This window comes from Palaemon carinicauda, chromosome 22 (genome assembly GCF_036898095.1).
Source record: "Palaemon carinicauda isolate YSFRI2023 chromosome 22, ASM3689809v2, whole genome shotgun sequence".
NCBI lineage: Eukaryota > Metazoa > Arthropoda > Malacostraca > Decapoda > Palaemonidae > Palaemon > Palaemon carinicauda.
In genome coordinates, this window is record NC_090746.1 from 5,381,064 (window position 1) to 5,408,168 (window position 27,105).

The 27,105-nt window shown below is 33.9% G+C and overlaps 1 protein-coding gene across 1 annotated transcript in view; it reads right to left on the reverse strand.

The window, feature by feature from the left end:
- Window positions 1-5,019: 5,019 nt before the first annotated feature.
- Window positions 5,020-27,105, reverse strand: part of LOC137616299 (uncharacterized) — a 56,716-nt gene continuing 34,630 nt past the window's right edge. Inside the window, exons 3-7 of the mRNA XM_068345944.1 lie at window positions 25,295-25,342; window positions 23,584-23,634; window positions 9,678-9,716; window positions 9,060-9,233; window positions 5,020-5,445 (exon numbers count right to left, since the gene is read on the reverse strand). Of these exons, the coding sequence (XP_068202045.1) occupies window positions 5,237-5,445; window positions 9,060-9,233; window positions 9,678-9,716; window positions 23,584-23,634; window positions 25,295-25,342 (521 nt within the window). The 3' untranslated portion in view covers window positions 5,020-5,236. The remainder of the gene's footprint in view (window positions 5,446-9,059; window positions 9,234-9,677; window positions 9,717-23,583; window positions 23,635-25,294; window positions 25,343-27,105) is intronic.

The following is a 27,105-nucleotide window of genomic DNA, read 5'->3' on the forward strand; positions in this document are numbered from 1 at the left end:
CTTCTCATAAGTCCTGCTATCAATATGGAAGTCATGAGATTAAGGTAATAAAAGTTTGTGGCAGGCATAACAACTTTTATTTGTGTCCGATATACCGGAATCCAGACATGGATGATTCTATCTTCGATTGTCCTCTTACCATTATGGCTAAGATACAAGAAGATGATAGAAAGGCTTCTTTTGTTTTTGTTGGTGATTTTAATGCTCACCATAGGGAGTGGTTAAGTTCTATCTCTCCTACCGATCGCCATGACTTAAGAGCTTTAGACTTTGCCTCTGAATCAGGCTGTTAGCAAATCATAAATGAAGCTACTCAGAGGTCCGGTAATTGCTTGGACCTCGTATACACCGACTCCCCTGGCGTTATAACTAGTATGGTTGGTTCTCCAGTCGGGACATCTGATCATGCCTTGATTTCATTAGTAGTGAAGACTGAGCAGCCTGTCCCTGATATATCATACTCTTGTAAAATTTATATGAAATCACAAGCAGACTGGAATGGGATTTTGCATGATCTTTTGTGCTTGAATTGGTCACAATTATATAGTAGTGTAGATCCTGTTGTCCCTTTGAATGAGAATCTAGTCAACATAATTGATAGGCGTATCCTTTTTCGTATGCTAAGGTACCTAATGAAGGACAAACCGTGGTTCAATGATGATTGTAGACGTGCTTATTTGGAGAAGCAGGAGGCCTATCACCTTTGGAAGGGTAACAGATCAGATTTGACTTGGAAGAACTATACTCAGCTTAGAGCTTCTGCTCAGAGAGTTTATGCCTCAACTGGAAAGGAATACAATTAAACCATAAAAGAAACCCTTTCTGGTACAACTCAGGAACATAAATGGTGGTCTACCCTTAAATCTGCACTCTTTGTTGTAGATGCAACAGTTCCTCCTTTACTTAAACCAGATGGCTCAGTCACTCACTGTCCAAAGGAAAAGGCAACCCTTTTGGCTGATGTTTTTGACAGTAAACAGAGTAATGAAAAACTTGGACTTCCCCATTCATGTTTTCCTGAGGCTAAACTAACTAGTTTAGCTTTTCGATCTCGTGAGATTAAAGCTCTGTTGATGGACCTTGATGCTTATGGAGGTGTAGACCCAAATGGTATTTTTCCTTTGTTTTTTATAAAGACAGCAGATGTCTTAGCTCCAAAGTTATCTGTTATTTTGCGCAAGTTAGCAAGAAGAAGAGGTTTTAGCACTTGTTGGAGAATTGGTAATGTTACTACTCTATGTAAATGTGTTTGTGGTAGCTCAAGTCCCACTGATTACCGCCCAATTTCCATAATTCCCATATTATCTAAAATTTTTGAACGTCTTCTGACAAAACGTCTTAATAGGTTTTCTGAAGGTAATCACCTACTCCCTAGTTTGCAATTTTGTTTTCGTAAAGGCCTTGGAGCATGTGATGCCCTTTTTACAATCTCCAATACTGTACAGAAATCCTTTGATTGTGGTCAGGAAGTTTGTATGATTGGCCTTGATTTTAGTGCTGCCTTTGACCGTGTTAATCATGAGGCCCTTGTTTTCAAACTGAAACAGTTGGGAGTGGGTGGGTCGTTTCTTTGCATTATTATTGATTTTTTAAGTAATAGATCTCAAAGAGTTGTTGTTGATGGGCACCATAGTGAGTATAGGAATGTGATATCCGGTGTTCCACAGGGTAGTGTTCTAGGCCCATTACTTTTCATACTATATACACATGACATGTGGTTTGGCCTAGAAAACAAGCTTGTTCATATGCAGATGATGCTACTCTCTTTGCATCAATTCCTCCCCCTGAATGTAGATCTGGGTTTGGTGAATCCCTTAATAGAGATCTAGCTAAAATTAGTGCATGGTGCAAATTATGGGGAATGAAGTTGAATCCTAACAAAACTCAAAGTATGATTGTAAGTAGGTCAAGGACGGTGGCTTCTCAGCATCCGGATCTCTGTATTGACAATGTTTCTTTAAATTTGTATGACTCTTTTAAAATTTTAGGTGTGATTCTCGACAGGGAATTTACTCTTGAAACACATTAGGTCTGTGTCTTCTTCAATTGCACAAAAAATTGACTTATTGAGAAAGCCATAAGATTTTCGGTGATCAATCTATTCTGAAGAAGTGTTTTAATTCTTTCATTCTACCTTGTTTTGAGTATTGTTCTCCTGTCTGGTGTTCAGCTGCTGATTCTGATCTTAATTTGTTGGACAGAAACTTACGGTCTATTAAATTTCTTATTCCTGATCTAGATATTAATCTAAGGCACCGTCGTTCAATTAGTTCATTATGCATGTTGCATAAGATTTTCCATAACTCTGACCATCCTTTACATTCAGATCTTCCTGGACAATTCCATCCTGTTCGTAATACTAGGCAGGTAGTTAATTCTAATAGTCAAGCCTTCTCCATCCTGAGGCTCAATACTACACAGTATTCTAGAAGTTTTATTGCAGCTGTGACCAAGTTGTGGAATGATCTTCCTAATCGGGTAGTTGAATCAGTAGAACTTCAAAAATTCAAAGTTGGAGCAAATGTTTTCATGTTGACCAGGCTGACATGAGTCTTTTTATTGTTTATATATGACATATCTGTTTTTGACGTTGTTAATAGTTCATATCGGACATATCTGTTTTGATGCTGTTACTATTTTTAGAATTATATATTGTTAATTTATTCTCATCATTTATTTATTTCCTTATTTCCTTTCTCACTGGACTATTTTTCCCTGTTGGATCCCTTGGGCTTATAGCTACTTGCTTTTCTAACTAGGGTTGTAGCTTGGCTAGTAATAATAATAATAATAATAATTATATATATATATATATATATATATATATATATATATATATATATATATATATATATATATATATATATATATAAATTGTGATCTACCCTTAAATCTGCATTCTTTGGTGTACATGCAACAGTTCCTCCTTTACTTAAACCAGATGGCTCAGTCACTTACTGTCCAAAGGAAAAGGCAACCATTTTACCTGATGTTTTTGACAGTAAACAGAGTAATGAAAAACTTGAACTTCCCCATTCCTGTTTTCCTGAGGCTAAACTAACTAGTTTAGCTTTTCGATCTCGTGAAATAAGCTCTGTTCATGGACTTTGAAGCTTATGGAGGTGTAGACTCAAATGGTATTTTTCTTTGTTTTTTTATAAAGACTGCAGATTTCTTACCTCAAAAATTATCTGTTATTTTGCGCAAGTTGGCATGAAGAGGAGCTTTTAGCACTAGTTGGAGCATTGGTAATGTTACTCCTCTATGTAAATGTGTTTGTGGTAGCTCAAGTCCAACTGATTACCGCCCAATTTCCATAACTCCCATATTATCTAAAGTTTTTGAACATCTTCTGACAAAACGTCTTAATAGGTTTGCTGAAGGTAATCACCTACTCCTTAGTTTGCAATTTTGTTTTCGTAAAGGCCTTGTTGCATGTGATGCCCTTCCTACAATCTCCAATACTGTACAGAAATCCTTTGATTATGGTCAGGAGGTTTGTATGATTGGCCTTGATTTTAGTGCTGCCTTTGACCGTGTTAATCATGAGGCCCTTGTTTTCAAACTGAAATAGTTGGGAGTGGGTGGGTCGTTTCTTAGAATTATTATTGATTTTTTAAGTAATAGATCTCAAAGAGTTGTTGATGGGCACCATAGTGAGTGTAGGAATGTGATAGCTGGTGTTCCACAGGGTAGTGTTCTTGGCCCATTACTTTTCATACTATATACACATGACGTGAATGGCCTAGAAAACAAGCTTGTTGCATATGCAGATGATGCTACTCTCTTTGCATCAATTCCATCCCCTTAATGCAGATCTGGGGTACCTAAATCCCTTAATAGAGATCTAGCTAAAATTAGCGCATGGTGTAAATTATGGGGTATGAAGTTGAATCCTAACAAAACTCAAAGTATGACTGTAAGTAGGTTAAGGTCAGTGGCTCCTCAGCATCTGGATCTCAGTATTGATGATGTTTTTTTTAACTTTGTATGACTCTTTTATAATTGTAGGTGTGATTCTCCACAGAAAATTTACTTTTGAGAAAGACATTAGATCTGTTTCTTCTTGAATTGCAAAAAAAAAAAAAAAAAAAAATGGCTTATTGATAAAGTCTTTCAAGATTTTCGAAGATCAATCTATTCTGAAGAAGTGTTTTAATTCTTTCATTCTGCCTTGTTTTGGGTATTGTTCTCCGGTCTGGTCTTCAGCTGCTGATTCTCATCTCATCTTAATTTGTTGGACAGAAACTTACGGTCTATTAAATTTCTTATTCCTGATCTAGATATTAATTTTGGCACCGCCGTTCAGTTAGTTCATTATGCATGTTGCATAAGATGTTTCATAATTCTGACCATCCTTTACATTCAGATCTTCCTGGACAATTCCATCCTGTTCGTAATACTAGGCAGGTAGTTAATTCTAATAGTCAAGCCTTCTCCATCCTGAGGCTCAATACTACACAGTATTCTAGAAGTTTTATTCCAGTTGTGACCAAGTTGTGGAATGATCTTCCTAATCGGGCAGTTGAATCAGTAGAACTTTGAAAGTTCAAAGTTGCAGCAAATGTTCTTATGTTGAACAGGCTGACATAAGTCTTTTTATTGTTTATATATGACATATCCGTTTTGACGTTGTTACTGTTTGTAGAATGTTTTATTGTTAATTTGTTCTCATCATTTATTTATGTCTTTTTTCCTTTTCTCACTGGGCTATTTTTCCCTGTTTGAACCCTTGAGCTTATAGCATCTTGCTTTTACAACTAGGGCTGTAGCTTGGCTAATAATAATAATAATAATAGTATATATATATATATATATATATATATATATATATGTGTGTGTGTGTATATAAATATATATAATATATATATATATATATATATATATATATATATATATATATATATATATATATAAATTTATATATATGTGTGTGGGGGGGAGTAGCCATAACAATCACGACCGATGACAGACTAAGCATAAAATATGTATCAAGTCACAAAAGGAAAAATATAGATAATTAATTAGCCCTTTTATTCTATCATATAAACATTGAACCCTTGTAATTATACAGAGCGTTGGGTTTCCAATGGGATTGACTTCTTATTGTCCTCAAATAGGATTTGTTCAGGATACTAGATTAATGAAGGGTTAATGGAGACCAAACTGTGAATGCAGTCTTGGTGTTATTTTCAGGAGTAAATATACTGTTAGGTTGAGAGTACCATTGTTAAATCTAGTATTGGCAAAGAAAATACTTTTTAGCTTCACACGAGTCATCTCCTAATCCGTGACAGCTTTTGCTTAAGTGCATGTACCCGCAAACTTCATTACTACCACGAGATGGTTGGTCCGCGTGGTAGAGATCTAGGTCAACCTTTTCACCTGAAGAAAGCCACGTCTCATTGTAGATTCCCACGTGAAAGTATTCATCGTAACCATCACCTGCAATTAAAAAGCAGAGAGGAGCAAACTTCTTTAAGACACACATGAACACACACACACACACACACACACACACACATATATATATATATATATATATATATATATATATATATATATATATATATATATATATATATATATATATATATTCATATTCCTGTCACGCTGAGCGGCAATCTCTTGTAGTTAGGAAAGGGGGCGAGGTCAGTAAGGGGTCAATATGTCTGGATGTACGTGTGTGTGTGTGTGTGTGTGCATGCTTGTGCATATGTATCTAAATACACTTTTTGACGGGTTGGATACGCTAGTACACACACACATATATGTATATATATATATATATATATATATATATATATATATATATATATGTATATAGATGTATATATACAGTATATAATATATATATATATATATATATATATATATATATATATATATATATATATATATATATATATATAAATTTCTGTGCTTCATGCATTGACTCACCACCTGACTCAATTTAACATGTATCCAGGTGACAAAATAGTGCAATTTAAACCTTATGCAAGGGGGAAATTCTCTTATAATGCTAGGTTTTCACTATGTTCCCGGCGGCCCCGACAGTCCCGTTTTCTCGAAACGTAGCGCAATGTGTATTTTACGCCATTTTTTCCTCCATATTCAAGGTTTGTTACGGCATTCTAAGTTTTCTTGCGATCTACCACGGTGTCCGCGACATGCCGTAGGAAGAGGGGGAGGGACTTCCCCCGGAGGCTCACAGGCGCACTATGGTTTGGCCAGCGGTCTACCACGAATGTAAACACGTTCCTCCCAGGCCTGTCACGTTCAAATAAGGTCTTTCACGTCCAGATAGGATACCTAATGTTTTTGCCGTTCTGATCAGGGTCAGACACATATTTACCGTTTTGCCAAGTCTTTCAACGGACGAAACGTGGACGTCGGGCAGCTTTGGAGCACGTTTGTGGTCACGGTATACAAACAAGGGCCTCCCAAGGAACATCAATAATTTCATCTAACCTTTGACGAGACAACGTCATGGATTCCAACGATGACGATTTTGTTTTTTTCCTGTTTGCTCAGTTTATATATACAATCTCTTTGTCAAATCGGAGGCCAGAGAGGGAGAGCTAGACAGTGGCTGGTGAGAAGGAGAATGAGAAGGCAACGATCGACGTGGGTGCGCGATTGGTTGTCAGAAGATAGGCGGGCTGAGACTGGGCCATTACTCAAGATTTCTCGTAAGAGAACTTCGCACTGAAGAGGTTTCTTCATTCCAGAACTCTTTGAGATTGCCTCCAGAGATATTTAAGACATATTCAATAGAGCTTCGAGAACTTTTGGTTACTGATGTAGTAGCCATATTTATATCTTTTTTTATGGCATTTAATCCATAAGGATTTATTATTTTGCTGAGGAACGGTATTTTGTGAAGCAAATTAAATCGCTATATGCTGTAAATGCAGTATATTTTATTTCGCCGAGAATTTTCTGTGATTGACAGGTTTGGTTATTTAGAATCACCAGAGGGTTCTCGCCTATGCTGCCCCATTTCAGTCTAGTTTTCTTTGACAGTTTATCATAAAGCCAGATGGTCACGTTAAATTTTTTGCCATAAAAATGATTCAGTCTCCTCCAAGAAAGCTTCAACTTTTTACGAATTGTTTATTTAGATTTCTGGTGCTTAATTTGTTATTTTTTGTATAATAGGTTTTTATATGGCTGGAATTTAATAGGTAAAAATTGTGACGTCAGTAAAGTTATAGTTATATTTTATTGATTAATAAAACACTTAGGCTTTTCTTTAATCAAGGAAACTAATTTCCAGATTAGTATAAATAAATACAATTAATTACCTGTCATCATTTTATTATCATTACTATTCATAACGAGCATACGTTCTTTCAAAAGAAACGGAATGACCATAAAAAAACAGAAAATAAAAAATTGAGAAATCTAGGTGGATATAGTTAATAACAAAAAGATCCTATATATATGCTTCCCGTTACGCTACGGAACGCCTCCAAGTTTTGAAATGGCTAACTACGTACTGCTACGTTATGTTACGTTTTGTTGCGTTTACCCCGTTTTACTACGGTCTACTAAGTTTTCGATCTGCGCCGGGACTGCCGGGGCAAATTTTTTGACAGTTTAAAATTTTGAGCCGGCATCCACGGCAGTCAGGGCCTGTCACGTTTGCCAATCCCGTTCCACAGAGTTGTACACATCTCGTACAAAAAAGCACTCAAAAGAATAAAAAATCACAAGCAAAGGAACACGCGGGTAAACACCAAAGATGCTATGAAAGGAGTGACGTAGTTGGCGTGAGTGGAGATAGTGGTAGTAGCAATCAGTAGTGGATATAGAGCGGCACCTCGTAGTAACGGGGATATTTGAAGAGGAGATATCTAAATGGCACGAGACCTCTGGTAGTGGTTTTCACGCCCCAGTTACTATATACCGACACCTATTTAGGTGAGCGAGCTGGGTTCATCCCTGGCATTCCTATGCAACTTTTTTCTCTGGTAATACATAGCAGTTATATACCTTAGAAATGATGCTAAAGGAGCATTTCACTGGGCAGCACAGGTCTCTCGCCCAGAAATAAATTTTTCCTTCGTCAAAATCCCTTTTCGCGTCCATCCCCTTTTTTTCACGGTGGCCCGAAACGGGATTGCCGGGACCGCCGGGAACATAATGAAAACCTAGCATTAAGGACAGCATTATGCCAATGGTTAGGTCGGTAAGTTATGAAAGCTTTGATTAAGAGGCAAAGAATAAATACTATATATTTTCTAACAACCAAAGAAAACTCACCTGGCCACTCTGGGACTTCTGTTTTAATAAAAGCTCAGCAAAATTGTGTTGAAACAGCAATCAATTAATCAAACAATTTAAAAGAAAGTGTGAGTAGAGTTGACCACATCTTATGTTGTCATTTCATAAGTCCAAAAAGCTTTTTTTTTTTCTAAAGAACACAGTCTTATATAAGCAAATTAGTTAGAGGATTAGAAAAAAAGTTTTTGAATAACTCACGCTTGAATTTTTTACATTATTATTTATTTCAATTAGAAGATTATTCAAAATTATGACTGAAAAAGGAAAAAATCCAAAAATTTTATTTTTCCATAGAGAGAGAGAGAGAGAGAGAGAGAGAGAGAGAGAGAGAGAGAGAGAGAGAGAGAGAGAGAGAGAGAGAGAGAGAGAGAATATTGATATGAATTACTACTAATGTACTAGGTATTACAATATACTTTCATTTATTTGATGTCATCATACATGACTTAAACATAGATATTTGAAGCATTTTCTAACTATTTTTAGTGTTAATGTGTTTGTACTGTATGAGATAGTTAGTAGACGAGTCCAAAGGAAGGTTTTTCTTCCTTTTTAAACCAGAATGAATCTGCTGATAGTGCAGAGTTTGCAAGAGAAACTTATTGCTCCCCTCAAGCATCAGTCTCACAACATCGCCGCTAGATTCACATTTAAACACATGTGGAGTGATATGACATCAGCGGATACCATTCACCTGTAATGGCTGGCACAAGGCGTCCAAGGAATATTAGCTATGGCATTTCAAATGCATGTCAAATACATAAACAAACCTCCTAAATTGTCCAAGAGAGACAGGAAGTGGTTCTTTTTGAGGCCTTCAATGAGACGCCCTCCGTTGGCAAGGCAAGAGTTGCGAGCACCTTCCCAAGTCGTCTTCTCTTTCGCTAGAGATACCCAACCCAGGTCTGCCATATTGACTAATTTTGAGGATTGACAAATTCGTTCTGAAAATAATGGATTGTCAATATCTACAATCTCTCTCTCTCTCTCTCTCTCTCTCTCTCTCTCTCTCTCTCTCTCTCTCTCTCTCTCTCTCTCTCTCTCTCTCTCTCTCTATATATATATATATATATATATATGATATATACAGTATATATATATATATATATATATATATATTTATATATATATACGTATTCATATATATTTATATATATATATATATATATATATATATATGTATATATATATTTATATATATATGTATTCATATATACATATATATATATATACATATATATATATATATATATATATATATATATATATATATATATATATATATATATATATATATATATATATATACTGTGTATTAAAGCAGATTTGAGTATAGTATAAAAGCATATGAGACCGAAGTAATCTAATAAGGCACTTATCCATCTTACCGTAGTCAAAACTGGCTTTTGCGTCCTTAGCTTTATATGCTGAAAGTAGAGAAGAAGAAACTGCTGATAACTAAAAGATGAATAACTTCAGGAGTAAACAGTGAGATAAATCATTAGAAAACATTCATTGAAATTTTACTCAATCCTTACTATTAAAGGGGACAACTCTTCAAACTAAAATTGAGGTAAATTATAGTGGGATATTCAGAGTAAGACAAACATTCAAACTCATATATTTTCAGGGGAAGGGTCCGTGCTGGCACAAAGCTCTTTTCTTCTAATCCAACCTAATATCAAACATACTCTTGGGGCATGAAATAACTTATTTTATATATAATGTGTGTGTATATGTTTATATAACATACATAAATGTAACGACTAGTTTCCCTTCCTTATATGAATGATTTTCGATGCAGAAATAGTAATTCCGTGTCCACTACCACATCCTGCCTTCGAGGTTTGAAGTCATGGTTTGAAACCTTTGTGTAGATGACATATTCACATATATAAGAAAAAGAAGAAGATTCCCCAACGGTGGGTGTGTTGGGCCCCACGTTAAGAATTGCTACTTCTTTAACGCCCTTCTTCCACACATCAATTCTATTCATTTTCGTTTTAGAATTTCTGATCCGTCACAAATAGGCTTCCACTAGAGGAAATAAGGCTCACCAAGTAGTGACCAACTAGAATGATTGTTGTTTGGTCACTTTTCGGATACATGTTGTGTACAAAGATTTATGTTGAACTAGATTTGCTCTGACTAGTCTTGCATGTTCTTTATACGTTCTCAGCATACTTGAGAAAAATGAAGATCTGCATCCGTGGTTGGATACCTAATGATACTGTTATTATTATTATTATTATTATTATTATTACTTGCAAGGCTACAATCCTAGTTGAAAAAGCAGGATGCTATAAGCCCCGGAGCTCCAACAGGGAAAATAGCCCAGTGAGGAAAGGAAACTTAAGGAAAAATAAAATATTTCAAGAAGAGTAACATTAAAATAAATATCTTCTATGTAAACTATAAAAACTTCAACTAAACAAAAGGAAGAGAAACAATATAGAATATTGTGCCCGAGTGTACCCTCAAGCAAGAGAACTCTAACCCAAGACAGTGGAAAACCGTGATACAGAGGCTATGGCACGACCCTAGACTAGAGAACAATAGTTTGATTATGGAGTTTCCTTCTCCTAGAAAAGCTGCTTACCATAGCTGAAGAGTCTCTTCAACCCTACCAAGAGGAAAGTGGCCACTGAACAATTACAATGCAGTAGTTGACCACTTGGGTTAGAAGAATTGTTTGCTAATCTCAATGTTGTCAGGTGTATGACAGAGGAGAATATGTAATAAATAGGCCAGCCTATTCGGTGTGTGTGTGTGTAGATAAAGGGAAAATGAACCGTAACCAGAGAGAAGGATCAAATGTAGTACTGTCTGGCCAGTCAAAGGACCCCCATAACTCACTGGCTGTAGTATCTCTACGAGTGGCTTCCTCTTCATTAGCCACTTTGCTCATTCATTTAAGATAGCAAAGACTATCTAGCCAGCGTAAAATTCGTATATCATAGTGGGATCGAACCTTAGTCTCCCCAAATGAAAGGCAAGATCGCCATCAATCATGCCACTAGAGGCCCTAAAAGAAGTCGGAATCTACGTGCTAACTACATATCAGGATTTACTTGGTGAGACAATAGTTTCATAAGAGCGAGTTTTTTTCTAATTTCCTGACCCACCTAATTGATTTACATCCATATTAACTCATTAGGGATAATTCGAATTAAAAGCTTTCAAGCAGGTCATCTTGTGGGCCAGGAAGTTGGGCAAAACTCGTTGGTCTGAGAGTGTGATCACACAAGATAAATCCTGAAATCCTGACAGCACTCAGATTCAGAATTCTTTTAGAGAGTCTGGTGGCATGGTTGATAGCGACCTTTGCTTTTCATTTGAAGAGATAAAGGTTCGATCCCAATCGAAGGTAGAAATTCATTTGTATTGGACCACGATATTCTGTGGATTTTTCCATTTAGAAAAGGTGGAAATTGTACTGACCAAACTTTCATTTTAAGACATGTGGTACAGCAATGTGTAGAATATAGAAATCCACTTTTGATGGCATTTGTGGACTATGAAAAAGCCTTTGATAGTGTGCACCTGCTAATTTTGTGGAGAGTCCTGCGTTATTATGGAAATCCTCTGAAAGATGTAAATTTGATTAAGTCTGTTCATGAGCATAGCAAGTGCAAAGTTAATATTAATGGAGTTCTGTCAAACGAATTAATTCTCAGTGAACAGTGGAGTACTCCAAGGGAATGTATTGTCGTCTATGATGTATATCCTCCTCATGGATTTTGAAATGCATAGAACAGTTGGGGATGGTGGAGAAGAATTGGAGTGGATTGGTAACAGGAAATTAGCTGACCTAGAGTATGCCAATGAAGCTGTCCTTGTTAGCAGAACGCTACAAGACTTGCAAACTGCTAGAATACGTAATTCTTGAACAACTAGTCAGTCACTCAGAAGAAATGGAAGCTTTGCCAGACAACCAATTTGCTTAGAGAAAATTATACCTTACGGAGACATCCATCTGTTCTGTTGTAAATGATATGCTGGAAATAATGGATAAAAATAAATATGGTATTTTAATATTACTCGATCTTAGTGTTGCTTTTGATACAATTGTACATGAACTGCTACTGAATGTGCTACGGTCAATCAGTGTTGAAGATTGAGCTTTCGAATACCCGAAAGACTACTTGGTTGGCAGAAAGTACTGTGCGCAAATCGGAAACTCATATTCATCTTATGAACCTTTAAGCGGATGTGTACCTCAGGGCAGTGTACTTGGCTCAATCTTATTCGCCCTCTATACTATTGATCTATCGAAAATACTTCAAAGGCATGGTGTGAAGTTCAAACTATTTGTGGATGATACACAATTTTACTTCTCCATAAAAAAATATCTACGACACTACTGAAACTCTAAATCAAATATTTGATAGTGTTAGAGAATGGATGACAATTAAACAACTAAAACTGAATTAAAACAAAACTGAATGGTGGGTAAGAGAAACAGCGTGAGTAGCTTGGGTGATATTCAAATGAACATAAATGATGACTCAGTGCCGATATCTAGTAAAGTTCGGGACCTAGGCGTATCTCTTGACTGTAACTTGCCTCTCAATGCCCAAATAAATAATGTAGTAAAAACTGTTGGTTATCATCTCACAAACATTGCTTTTATAAAAAAATTACCTAGATGAATGTTCCATAAAGAAACATATGATAAAATGTGCAATTACCAGGATTGACTACTAAAACTGCATCAATTATAATTTACCAAAAGTGCAACTCAAGAAATTAAAAAACATAATAAACAGAGGAGCAAGGCTGATAAAAGGTGTCCCACCCAGAGAAAGAATCACTCTTATACTAATTGATTTACTACTTGAGAAATTACAAAACATAATAAAAAGAGGAGCAAGACGGATAAAAGGTGTCCCACCTAGAGAAAGAATCACTCCTATACTAATTGATTTATACTTGAGAAATTACAAACATAATAAACAGAGTAGCAAGACGGATAAAAGGTGTCCCACATAGAGAAAGAATCACTCTTATACTAATTGATTTACTACTTGAGAAATTACAAAACATAATAAACAGAGGAGCAAGACGGATAAAAGGTGTCCCACCTAGAGAAAGAATCACTCCTGTACTAATTGATTTACTATTTGAGAAATTACAAAACATAATAAACAGAGGAGCAAGACGGATAAAAGGTGTCCCACCTAGGAAAAAAATCACTCTTATACTAATTGATTTACTACTTGAGAAATTACAAAACATAATAAACAGAGGAGCAAGACGGATAAAAGATGTCCCACCTAGAGAAAGAATCACTCCAATACTAATTTATTTACCACTTGAGAAATTACAAAACATAATAAACAGAGGAGCAAGACGGATAAAAGGTGTCCCACCTAGAGAAAGAATCACTCCAATACTAATTTATTTACATCTTGAGAAATTACAAAACATAATAAACAGAGGAGCAAGACGGATAAAAGGTGTCCCACTTAGAGAAAGAATCACTCTTATACTACTTGATTTACTATTTGAGAAATTACAAAACATAATAAACAGAGGAGCAAGACAGATAAAAGGGGTTCCACCTAGAGAAAGAATCACTCTTATACTAATTGATTTACTACTTGAGAAATTAGAAAACATAATAAACAGAGGAGCAAGACGGATAAAAGGTGTCCCACCTAGAGAAAGAATCACTCCAATACTAATTTATTTACTACTTGAGAAATTAGAAAACATAATAAACAGAGGAGCAAGACAGATGAAAGGTGTCCCACCTAGAGAAAGAATCACTCCAATACTAATTTATTTACCACTTGAGAAATTACAAAACATAATAAACAGAGGAGCAAGACGGATAAAAGGTGTCCCACCTAGAGAAAGAATCACTCCTGTACTAATTGATTTACTACTTGAGAAATTAGAAAACATAATAAACAGAGGAGCAAGACGGATAAAAGGTGTCCCACCTAGAGAAAGAATCACTCCAATACTAATTGATTTACTACTTGAGAAATTAGAAAACATAATAAACAGAGGAGCAAGACGGATAAAAGATGTCCCACCTAGAGAAAGAATCACTCCTGTACTAATTGATTTACTACTTGAGAAATAACAAAACATAATAAACAGAGGAGCAAGACAGATAAAAGGTGTCCCACCTAGAGAAAGAATCACTCCAATACTAATTGATTTACTACTTGAGAAATTACAAAACATAATAAACAGAGGAGCAAGACGGATAAAAGATGTCCTACTTAGAGAAAGAATCACTCCTGTACTAATTTATTTACTACTTGAGAAATTACAAAACATAATGAACAGAGGAGCAAGACGGATAAAAGATGTCCCACCTAGAGAAAGAATCACTCTTATACTAATTGATTTACTACTTGAGAAATTACAAAACATAATAAACAGAGGAGCAAGACGGATAAAAGGTGTCCCACCTAGAGAAAGAATCACTCCAATACTAATTGATTTACTACTTGAGAAATTACAAAACATAATAAACAGAGGAGCAAGACGGATAAAAGGTGTCCCACCTAGAGATAGAGTCAATCCAATACTAATTGATTTACTACTTGAGAAATTGCAAAACATAATAAACAGAGGAGCAAGACGGATTAAAGGTGTCCCACCTAGAGAAAGAATCACTCTTATACTAATTGATTTACTATTTGAGAAATTACAAAACATAATAAACAGAGGAGCAAGACGGATAAAAGATGTCCCACCTAGAGAAAGAATCACTCCAATACTAATTTATTTACTACTTGAGAAATTACAAAACATAATAAACAGAGGAGCAAGACGGATAAAAGATGTCCCACCTAGAGAAAGAATCACTCCTGTACTAATTGATTTACCACTTGAGAAATTACAAAACATAATAAACAGAGGAGCAAGACGGATTAAAGGTGTCCCACCTAAAGAAAGAATCACTCTTATACTAATTGATTTACTATTTGAGAAATTGAAAAACATGATAAACAGAGGAGCAAGACGGATAAAAGGTGTCCCACCTAGAGAAAGAATCACTCCAATACTAATTTATTTACTACTTGAGAAATTACAAAACATAATAAACAGAGGAGCAAGACGGATAAAAGATGTCCCACCTAGAGAAAGAATCACTCCTGTACTAATTGATTTACTACTTGAGAAATTACAAAACATAATAAACAGAGGAGCAAGACGGATAAAAGGTGTCCCACCTAGAGATAGAGTCACTCCAATACTAATTGATTTACTACTTGAGAAATTACAAAACATGATAAACAGAGGAGCAAGACGGATTAAAGGTGTCCCACCTAGAGTAAGAATCACTCTTATACTAATTGATTTACTATTTGAGAAATTACAAAACATAATAAACAGAGGAGCAAGACGGATAAAAGGTGTCCCACCTAGAGAAAGAATCACTCCAATACTAATTTATTTACTACTTGAGAAATTACAAAACATAATAAACAGAGGAGCAAGACGGATAAAAGGTGTCCCACCTAGAGGAAGAATCACTCCAATACTAATTTATTTACTACTTGAGAAATTACAAAACATAATAAACAGAGGAGCAAGACGGATAAAAGGTGTCCCACCTAGAGAAAGAATCACTCCAATACTAATTTATTCACTATTTGAGAAATTACAAAACATAATAAACAGAGGAGCAAGACGGATAAAAGATGTCCCACCTAGAGAAAGAATCACGCCAATACTAATTTATTTACTATTTGATAAATTACAAAACATAATAAACAGAGGAGCAGGACGGATAAAAGGTGTCCCACCTAGAGAAAGAATCACTGCAATACTAATTTCTTTACTACTTGAGAAATTACAAAACATAATAAACAGAGGAGCAAGACGGATAAAAGGTGTCCCACCTAGAGAAAGAATCACTCCAGTACTAATTTATTTACTACTTGAGAAATTACAAAACATAATAAACAGAGGAGCAAGACGGATAAAAGATGTCCCACCTAGAGAAAGAATCACTCCTGTACTAATTGATTTACTACTTGAGAAATTACAAAACATAATAAACAGAGGAGCAAGACGGATAAAAGGTGTCCCACCTAGAGAAAGAATCACTCCTGTACTAATTGATTTACTACTTGAGAAATTACAAAACATAATAAACAGAGGAGCAAGACGGATAAAAGGTGTCCCACCTAGAGAAAGAATCACTCCAATACTAATTGATTTACTACTTGAGAAATTACAAAACATAATAAACAGAGGAGCAAGACGGATAAAAGATGTCCCACTTAGAGAAAGAATCACTCCTGTACTAATTGATTTACTACTTGAGAAATTACAAAACATAATGAACAGAGGAGCAAGACGGATAAAAGGTGTCCCACCTAGAGAAAGAATCACTCCAATACTAATTTGTTTACTACTTGAGAAATTACAAAACATAATAACAGAGGAGCAAGACGGATAAAAGGTGTCCCACCTAGAGGAAGAATCACTCCAATACTAATTTATTTACTACTTGAGAAATTACAAAACATAATAAACAGAGGAGCAAGACGGCTAAAAGATGTCCCACCTAGAGAAAGAATCACTCCAATACTAATTTATTTACTATTTGAGAAAATACAAAACATAATAAACAGGGGAGCAAGACGGATAAAAGGTGTCCCACCTAGAGAAAGAATCACTCCAATGCTAATTTATTTACTATTTGAGAAATTACAAAACATAATAAACAGAGGAGCAAGACGGATAAAAGGTGTCCCACCTAGAGAAAGAATCACTCCAATACTAATTGATTTACTACTTGAGAAATTACAAAACATAATAAACAGAGGAGCAAGACGGATAAAAGGTGTCCCACTTAGAGAAAGAATCACTCATACTAATTGATTTACTACTTGAGAAATTACAAAACATAATAAACAGAGGAGCAAGACGGATAAAAGGTGTCCCACCTAGAGAAAGAATCACTCCAATACTAATTTATTTACTACTTGAGAAATTACAAAACATAATAAACAGAGGAGCAAGACCGATAAAAGATGTCCCACCTAGAGAAAGAATCACTCCTGTACTAATTGATTTACTACTTGAGAAATTACAAAACATAATAAACAGAGGAGCAAGACAGATAAAAGGTGTTCCACCTAGAGAAAGAATCACTCCAATACTAATTTATTTACTACTTGAGAAATTACAAAACATAATAAACAGAGGAGCAAGACCGATAAAAGATGTCCCACCTAGAGAAAGAATCACTCCTGTACTAATTGATTTACTACTTGAGAAATTACAAAACATAATAAACAGAGGAGCAAGACAGATAAAAGGTGTCCCACCTAGAGAAAGAATCACTCCAATACTAATTTATTTACTACTTGAGAAATTACAAAACATAATAAACAGAGGAGCAAGACCGATAAAAGATGTCCCACCTAGAGAAAGAATCACTCCTGTACTAATTGATTTACTACTTGAGAAATTACAAAACATAATAAACAGAGGAGCAAGACGGATAAAAGGTGTCCCACCTAGAGAAAGAATCATTCCAATACTAATTTCTTTACTATTTGAGAAATTACAAAACATAATAAACAGAGGAGCAAGACGGATAAAAGGTGTCCCACCTAGAGAAAGAATCACTCCAATACTAATTTATTTACTACTTGAGAAATTACAAAACATAATAAACAGAGGAGCAAGACAGATAAAAGGTGTCCCACCTAGAGAAAGAATCACTCCAATGCTAATTTATTTACCACTTGAGAAATTACAAAACATAATAAACAGAGGAGCAAGACGGATAAAAGGTGTCCCACCTAGAGAAAGAATCACTCCAATACTAATTGATTTACTACTTGAGAAATTACAAAACATAATAAACAGAGGAGCAAGACGGATAAAAGATGTCCCACTTAGAGAAAGAATCACTCCTGTACTAATTGATTTACTACTTGAGAAATTACAAAACATAATGAACAGAGGAGCAAGACGGATAAAAGGTGTCCCACCTAGAGAAAGAATCACTCCAATACTAATTTATTTACTACTTGAGAAATTACAAAACATAATAACAGAGGAGCAAGACGGATAAAAGGTGTCCCACCTAGAGGAAGAATCACTCCAATACTAATTTATTTACTACTTGAGAAATTACAAAACATAATAAACAGAGGAGCAAGACGGATAAAAGGTGTCCCACCTAGAGAAAGAATCACTCTTATACTAATTGATTTACTACTTGAGAAATTACAAAACATAATAAACAGAGAAATTACAAAACATAATAAACAGAGGAGCAAGACGGATAAAAGGTGTCCCACCTAGAGAAAGAATCACTCTTATACTAATTTATTTACTACTTGAGAAATTACAAAACATAATAACAGAGGAGCAAGACGGATAAAAGGTGTCCCACCTAGAGGAAGAATCACTCCAATACTAATTTATTTACTACTTGAGAAATTACAAAACATAATAAACAGAGGAGCAAGACGGCTAAAAGATGTCCCACCTAGAGAAAGAATCACGCCAATACTAATTTATTTATTATTTGAGAAATTACAAAACATAATAAACAGAGGAGCAAGACGGATAAAAGGTGTCCCACCTAGAGAAAGAATCACTCCAATACTAAATTATTTACTATTTGAGAAATTACAAAACATAATAAACAGAGGAGCAAGACGGATAAAAGGTGTCCCACCTAAAGAAAGAATCACTCCAATTCTAATTTATTTACTACTTGAGAAATTACAAAACATAATAAACAGAGGAGCAAGACGGATAAAAGGTGTCCCACTTAGAGAAAGAATCACTCTTATACTAATTGATTTACTACTTGAGAAATTACAAAACATAATAAACAGAGGAGCAAGACGGATAAAAGGTGTCCCACCTAGAGAAAGAATCACTCCAATACTAATTTATTTACTACTTGAGAAATTACAAAACATAATAAACAGAGGAGCAAGACCGATAAAAGATGTCCCACCTAGAGAAAGAATCACTCCTGTACTAATTGATTTACTACTTGAGAAATTACAAAACATAATAAACAGAGGAGCAAGACAGATAAAAGGTGTTCCACCTAGAGAAAGAATCACTCCAATACTAATTTATTTACCACTTGAGAAATTACAAAACATAATAAACAGAGGAGCAAGACGGATAAAAGGTGTCCCACCTAGAGAAAGAATCACTCTTATACTAATTGATTTACTATTTGAGAAATTACAAAACATAATAAACAGAGGAGCAAGACGGATAAAAGGTGTCCCACCTAGAGAAAGAATCACTCTTATACTAATCGATTTACTACTTGAGAAATTACAAAACATAATAAACAGAGGAGCAAGACAGATAAAAGGTGTCCCACCTAGAGAAAGAATCACTCCAATGCTAATTTATTTACCACTTGAGAAATTACAAAACATAATAAACAGAGGAGCAAGACGGATAAAAGGTGTCCCACCTAGAGAAAGAATCACTCTTATACTAATTGATTTACTATTTGATAAATTACAAAACATAATAAACAGAGGAGCAAGACGGATAAAAGGTGTCCCACCTAGAGAAAGAATCACTCTTATACTAATTGATTTACTACTTGAGAAATTACAAAACATAATAAACAGAGAAATTACAAAACATAATAAACAGAGGAGCAAGACGGATAAAAGGTGTCCCACCTAGAGAAAGAATCACTCTTATACTAATTGATTTACTACTTGAGAAATTACAAAACATAATAAACAGAGGAGCAAGACGGATAAAAGGTGTCCCACCTAGAGATAGAGTCACTCCAATACTAATTGATTTACTACTTGAGAAATTACAAAACATAATAAACAGAGGAGCAAGACGGATAAAAGATGTCCCACCTAGAGAAAGAATCACTCCAATACTAATTTATTTACATCTTGAGAAATTACAAAACATAATAAACAGAGGAGCAAGACGGATAAAAGGTGTCCCACCTAAAGAAAGAATCACTCCCGTACTAATTGATTTACTACTTGAGAAATTACAAAACATAATAAACAGAGGAGCAAGACGGATAAAAGGTGTCCCACCTAGAGAAAGAATCACTCCAATACTAATTTATTTACATCTTGAGAAATTACAAAACATAATAAACAGAGGAGCAAGACGGATAAAAGGTGTCCCACCTAAAGAAAGAATCACTCCTGTACTAATTGATTTACTACTTGAGAAATTACAAAACATAATAAACAGAGGAGCAAGACGGATAAAAGGTGTCCCACCTAGAGAAAGAATCACTCCAATACTAATTTATTTACATCTTGAGAAATTACAAAACATAATAAACAGAGGAGCAAGACGGATAAAAGGTGTCCCACCTAGAGAAAGAATCACTCCAATACTAATTTATTTACATCTTGAGAAATTACAAAACATAATAAACAGAGGAGCAAGACGGATAAAAGGTGTCCCACCTAGAGAAAGAATCACTCCAATACTAATTTATTTACATCTTGAGAAATTACAAAACATAATAAACAGAGGAGCAAGACGGATAAAAGGTGTCCCACCTAGAGAAAGAATCACTCCAATACTAATTTATTTACATCTTGAGAAATTACAAAACATAATAAACAGAGGAGCAAGACGGATAAAAGGTGTCCCACCCAAAGAAAGAATCACTCTTATACTAATTGATTTACTACTTGAGAAATTACAAAACATAATAAACAGAGGAGCAAGACGGATAAAAAGTGTCCCACCTAGAGAAAGAATCACTCCAATACAAATTGATTTACTACTTGAGAAATTACAAAACATAATAAACAAAGGAGCAAGACGGATAAAAGGTGTCCCACCTAGTGAAAGAATCACTCCAATACTAATTGATTTACTACTTGAGAAATTACAAAACATAATAAACAGAGGAGCAAGACGGATAAAAGGTGTCCCACCTAAAGAAAGAATCACTCCTGTACTAATTGATTTACTACTTGAGAAATTACAAAACATAATAAAAAGAGGAGCAAGACAGATAAAAGGTGTCCCACCTAGAGAAAGAATCACTCATGCACTAATTGATTAAAACGGCAATTGAATTTAAGATATATACAAGTTATCAGAATCGATCCTCCAAAATATATAAGAGAATTGCTACATATTGTGCAGCCAACAAACCGTGTTGACATAAGAATAGTTGCAGAAGGTTTCAAACTATTGGAACCTAGATATATGTCTACTGTAGGATCTAGAGCCTTTAAATATGCGGCCCCAAAACTATACAATAAGCTCTCACAAGACATCCGAATAATTGAAGATATTAGGGCTTTCAAGAGGAAACTGAAGACGTTCTTATTCTATGAGTGCTTCGTTAGTGATAATTCAACAGATAAAACGTTTGTGGAAGTCCTGTAGAGATTAGGGTTCCCCTGCTGTACAAGACAGAAAAGCAGTAACCCTCAAAATAAGTACCAGAAAACATGAAATATCACAGGACGTTGGGCTCAACATATATAGAAGAAAGACAGAGAAAATGAGAACGGAATATGTAATGGAAGATGAAATATCATTGGAAAGAGAAAGGGGTAATGAGGAGAATTATTTAAATATTTAGAAACTATGATCTCTAATACGGGATCTTTAGAATTTGAGTTTAATAAAAAAAAACTTTTAAAAAATCAGACAAGTTTAGGTTAAGTAGAATTTGGAAATCAAATCGCCTGAAATTACATATAAAAATCAGGCTATATGTCAGTTTCCTGAGATCGGTGCTACTGTATGGACGTGAGTCTTGGTATGACAATGAAACCATATCCAACAGATTTTGTAGGTTTGAGAACAAAGACCTCAGAAAGATATTGGGAGTTTAAAGGCAGGACAGGATTAGAAATGAAACTATAAGAGAGATTACTCGAGTGCCATATGTGGATGAAATCCTAATGAGGGGTAGATGGAGATGGTTTGGGCATGCTCTTCGCACTACCCAAGAGAGATTAGTTCACCAAACGTTCAGCTGGGCTCTGCAAGGCACTAGAAGAGTTGGAAGATCCAGGTCTACATGGCTGAAGATTATAGAACGTGAAGTAGGAGATGATGAATGGAGAAATATTTGTTTAAAAGCTCAATATAAGGACGACTGGTGAAATGAAATTGAGGCCCTTTGCGTCAATAGGCGTAGGAGGAGATGATGATGATGATATATATATATATATATATATATGTATATGTATATATATACATATATTGTATGTATATATTATATATATATATATATATATATATATATATATATATATATATATATATATATATATATGAATAAAATAACCCACAATGTATGAAAAATGAAATTTATTTAGCTTTCGAAGGGACCATCTCCCTTTCTCTTCAGAATACAAATGATTACAAATTTTTGAAAAAGAGGTACAGAAAGGTTCGTAGAGTTAAAAGACCCGTTACAGTCTTAGCGATCATTAACAGCATTTCACGGTGGTTTGTTTACATCTTTTAACAATTCCTTAACAATAGTTACATTGTTTTTTACAATATTATTTAAAAACTGGTCCAATTTAAAATTACTTTGATATATATTTAAATTATTAGAATTCTGAATTAAAACAGCTTCAATCGTTTCCGTCTGTGTATCAGGCATTGATATCAATTTGTCCATATTCTTAAAATCTACTGGACTGTAACGGGCTTTTTAACTCTACGAACCTTTCTGTACCTCTTTTTCAAAAATTTGTAACCATTTGTATTCTGAAGAGGAAGGGAGATGTTCCCTTCGAAAGCTAAATAAATTTCCTTTTTCATACATTGTGGGTTATTTTATTTATAAATACACGGAAAATTGTGTATTTTAATGTATATATGTATATATATATTTATATATATATATATATATATATATATATATATATATATATATATATATATATATTTATATATATATATATATATATATATATATATATATATACTGTATATATATATATATATATATATATATATATATATTATATACTGTATATATATATATATATATATATATATATATATATATAATATATATATATATATATAATATATATATATATATAATATATATATATTTATATATATATATATATATATATTTATATATATACAGTATATATATATATACTGTATATATATATATATATATATATATATATATATATTATACTGTATATATATAAATATATATATATATATATACGTATATATATAAATATAAATATATACATGGGTATATATAATATGATCATTTACTATAGAACTATTAAAGCAAGCAGGTAAAATGGCCAGTGATAATCTACTCACCGCAAAGTGAAATGTCAAAAGCTTCTTTGATATAGTCTTTTGTTGCATATTCTGAAAATATAGATAATCATATAATGATCATAATGATATAGCAGGAAATTGTATATATGCAATTGTATAAGTCTTATAATTAACACACACACAAATATGCATATATACAAAAAGCTGGTCTAGTATAAGAGCAAATATTTGAATGTATTTCATTTGTTTATCTACTAGATGTATAGCCAGCTCGTAAGGTGAGTTCCACTTATGTAGGTTAAAGTAAATGTATGTAAATTAAATAACACTTTCGTCATTCATTTAATTTTACCGTTCATTCAATTCAGTATATGTAAATTTACGTTATTTTTATAAAATTAATTTTTTCTTTCATATATTTTGTTATAAAGTCTTATGTAATCTCGTTTAGGTATACTGTGTGACCCATATGAGGTATGAACACGAGGGCTTACGTAATTTTTATGTTTCCACGTGGTTAGAAAGTGTATGAACCTTCTTGAAATAGATTTACTCTTTTTTTTTTATTGTTTCGAGGAGGGAGGTGGGCGGAATTAGCCGAGAGAACGTTGCCTTGCAAGCAAGGTTTGTTCCCCTCCTAAATTATTTTGTTGGCATCTTACGCCACTACACCAGGCCCCCAAGCTATGAAAATGATCTACTAGAATTATTTAGAAGTATTAAGTCAATATATATATATGCCCGTAGGGATGCATAAGCAGCAGTAGAGATCCAGCCTATCCCTTTAAAAGAGCCAACGCCTTCTCTCCTCTCAAGTGCATGAAGTGTGTGACCTCTCAAACATGAATAAGGTTTTGATCCAACGTAAATTGTGTAAAGTATTGTTCAAATGTTGAGGAAATTTTCGGTGTTGAAATCAAGTGTAGTGTGGTAATGTAAGTACTTGTTTAACATAAATTTTTGTAACTGGTCCTGTGAGTTTAGTTTAAACAGTGAAGTGTATTTATTTTAGTTAGCTGTTCGGTAACCTCATGTGACCAAAAAGAAGTATAACAGTTACACTTAGGTAAATTACATTTAGTGTTTAATCATTAGAGTGTTAAAGTGTTAACTATTTTCATTAATTATCAAAATTAAATTTTTATAAAATTAATTTCCAGAGAAACAAGTGATTGTATAATTTTTGTCAGTCTTTCTATTGCCTTAGTCTAAGGTTTTGTTCAGATTTATTATTTCGACTAATTTAGTTTTGGTGTTAATTCTTTTTATATTATTGTTGTAACTTTTAATTCAATACATTTATTTTAGTAAAGTGTGTATTAGTTAGATCACCAATTTTTCCTAATAGTGTTTGCTTATAATCCCTGACTAGGAACTGAAGTAAGAGGTTGTTTTTAAATAGTTCTTATAAAATGATTACCCAGTTTTGTTCTGAGAGTAGTTAAAGAGATCTTTGGATATTCAGTGTTCATATATATTGCTGTCGGAGAGTTATGTAATATTCTCAGAGCTCGGGTATTATTCAAGTGTAACAGATTCATGTTAAGATAAACAGGTTAGTTTGGAGCTCAGGAGTTTATGTAATTCGCCAGTCGTAATAATATATATATATATATATATATATATATATATATATATATATATATATATATATATATATATATATATATATACTGTATATATATACATGATAATTTACTATAGAACATTTAAAGCCAGCAGGTAAAAAGGATAGTGATAATCTACTCACCGTTAAGTGCAGTGTTAAGAGCTTTGATATCGTCTTTAGTTGCATAATCTGAAAATATAGATAATCATATAATGACATAATAGGAAGTTGTATATATTCAATAGTATATGCTTTGTGATTCAAATAAACAAACAGACACACACACACACACACATATATATATATATATATATATATATGTATATATATATGTATATATATATATATATATATATATATATATATATATATACACATGTATACATATATATTCATATATATGCATATGTGTTTTGTATATTCAAGTAAGCAACAAATAACCTTTTATCGTCGAATTCACTTTACCATTGGATATCAGACCTTATTGGGAAATTTCGCTAATGATAGATATTTCTGCCCGGCCAAGGATTCGAAGCTATGACCGATTGACATAAGAGTAAACATTAGACATTGAGCTCACTCCTTAAAAGGATCAATACCTATCTTTACTTACCTATCAGTTGTAATGGAGTTGTAGATAAGAAGCGAATATCGATTCTGAATACAAATCCTGGATTTAAGATGATAAAATATAGATGAGTTGGAATAAATTCTTGTCTCTCTTAACTCTTATTTCTATTGGTCTTGGGTTTGAAACTTTAGCTGGGTAGAAATATTCTCCATTAAAGGAACTTCCTTGTAGGGCCTGCGACACAATGGCAGAGTGAATTCGATACTTAACGGGATTTGTGGATTTTTTGAAAAAAAAAAAAATCCAAAATCATGAATATAGGTGATAAAATTATATGTATATATGATCAGGTGAACAGTTCATCTATAATGGAAAGGGAAACTGACCCTGGACCTTGATGGGATTGTGAAGTGAATAGAAACAACTTCCATTTAATATGGTGAACATTTCATCTATAATGGAAAGGAAAATTGACCCTAAACCTTAAGGGGATTGTGAAGTGAATAGAAACAGCTTCCATTTGATCAGGTGAACATTTCTTCTATAATGTAAATGGAAACTGAGCCTAAATCTTAATGGGATTGTGAAGTGAATAGAAACAGCTTCCATTTGATCAGGTGAACATTTCTTCTATAATGTTGAGGGAAACTGACCCTAATCGTTAAGGGATTGTGAAGTGAATAGAAACAGCTTCCATTTGATCAGGTGAACATTTCGTCTATAATGTAAAGGGAACCTGACCCTAAACCTTAAAGGGATTGTGAAGTGAATAGAAACAGCTTCCATTTGATCAGGTGAACATTTCGTCTATAATGTAAAGAGAACCTGACCCTTAACCTTAAAGGGATTGTGAAGTGAATAGAAACAGCTTCCATTTGATATGGTGAACATTTCATCTATAATGTAAAGAGAAACTGACCCTTAACCTTAAAGGGATTGTGAAGTGAATAGAAACAGCTTCCATTTGATATGGTGAACATTTCATCTATAATGTAAAGAGAAACTGACCCTTAACCTTAAAGGGATTGTGAAGTGAATAGAAACAGCTTCCATTTGATATGGTGAACATTTCATCTATAATGTAAAGGGAAACTGACCCTAAACCTTAAAGGGATTATGAAATGAATAGAAACAGCTTCCATTTGATATGGTGAACATTTCGTCTATAATGGAAAGGAAAACTGACCCTAAACCTTAAAGGGATTGTGAAGTGAATAGAAACAGCTTCCATTTGATCAGGTGAACATTTCATTTATAATGGAAAGGAAAATTGACCCTAAACCTTAAAGGGATTGTGAAGTGAATAGAAACAGCTTCCATTTGATCAGGTGAACATTTTGTCTATAAAGTAAAGGGAAACCGACCCTAAACCTTGAAGGGA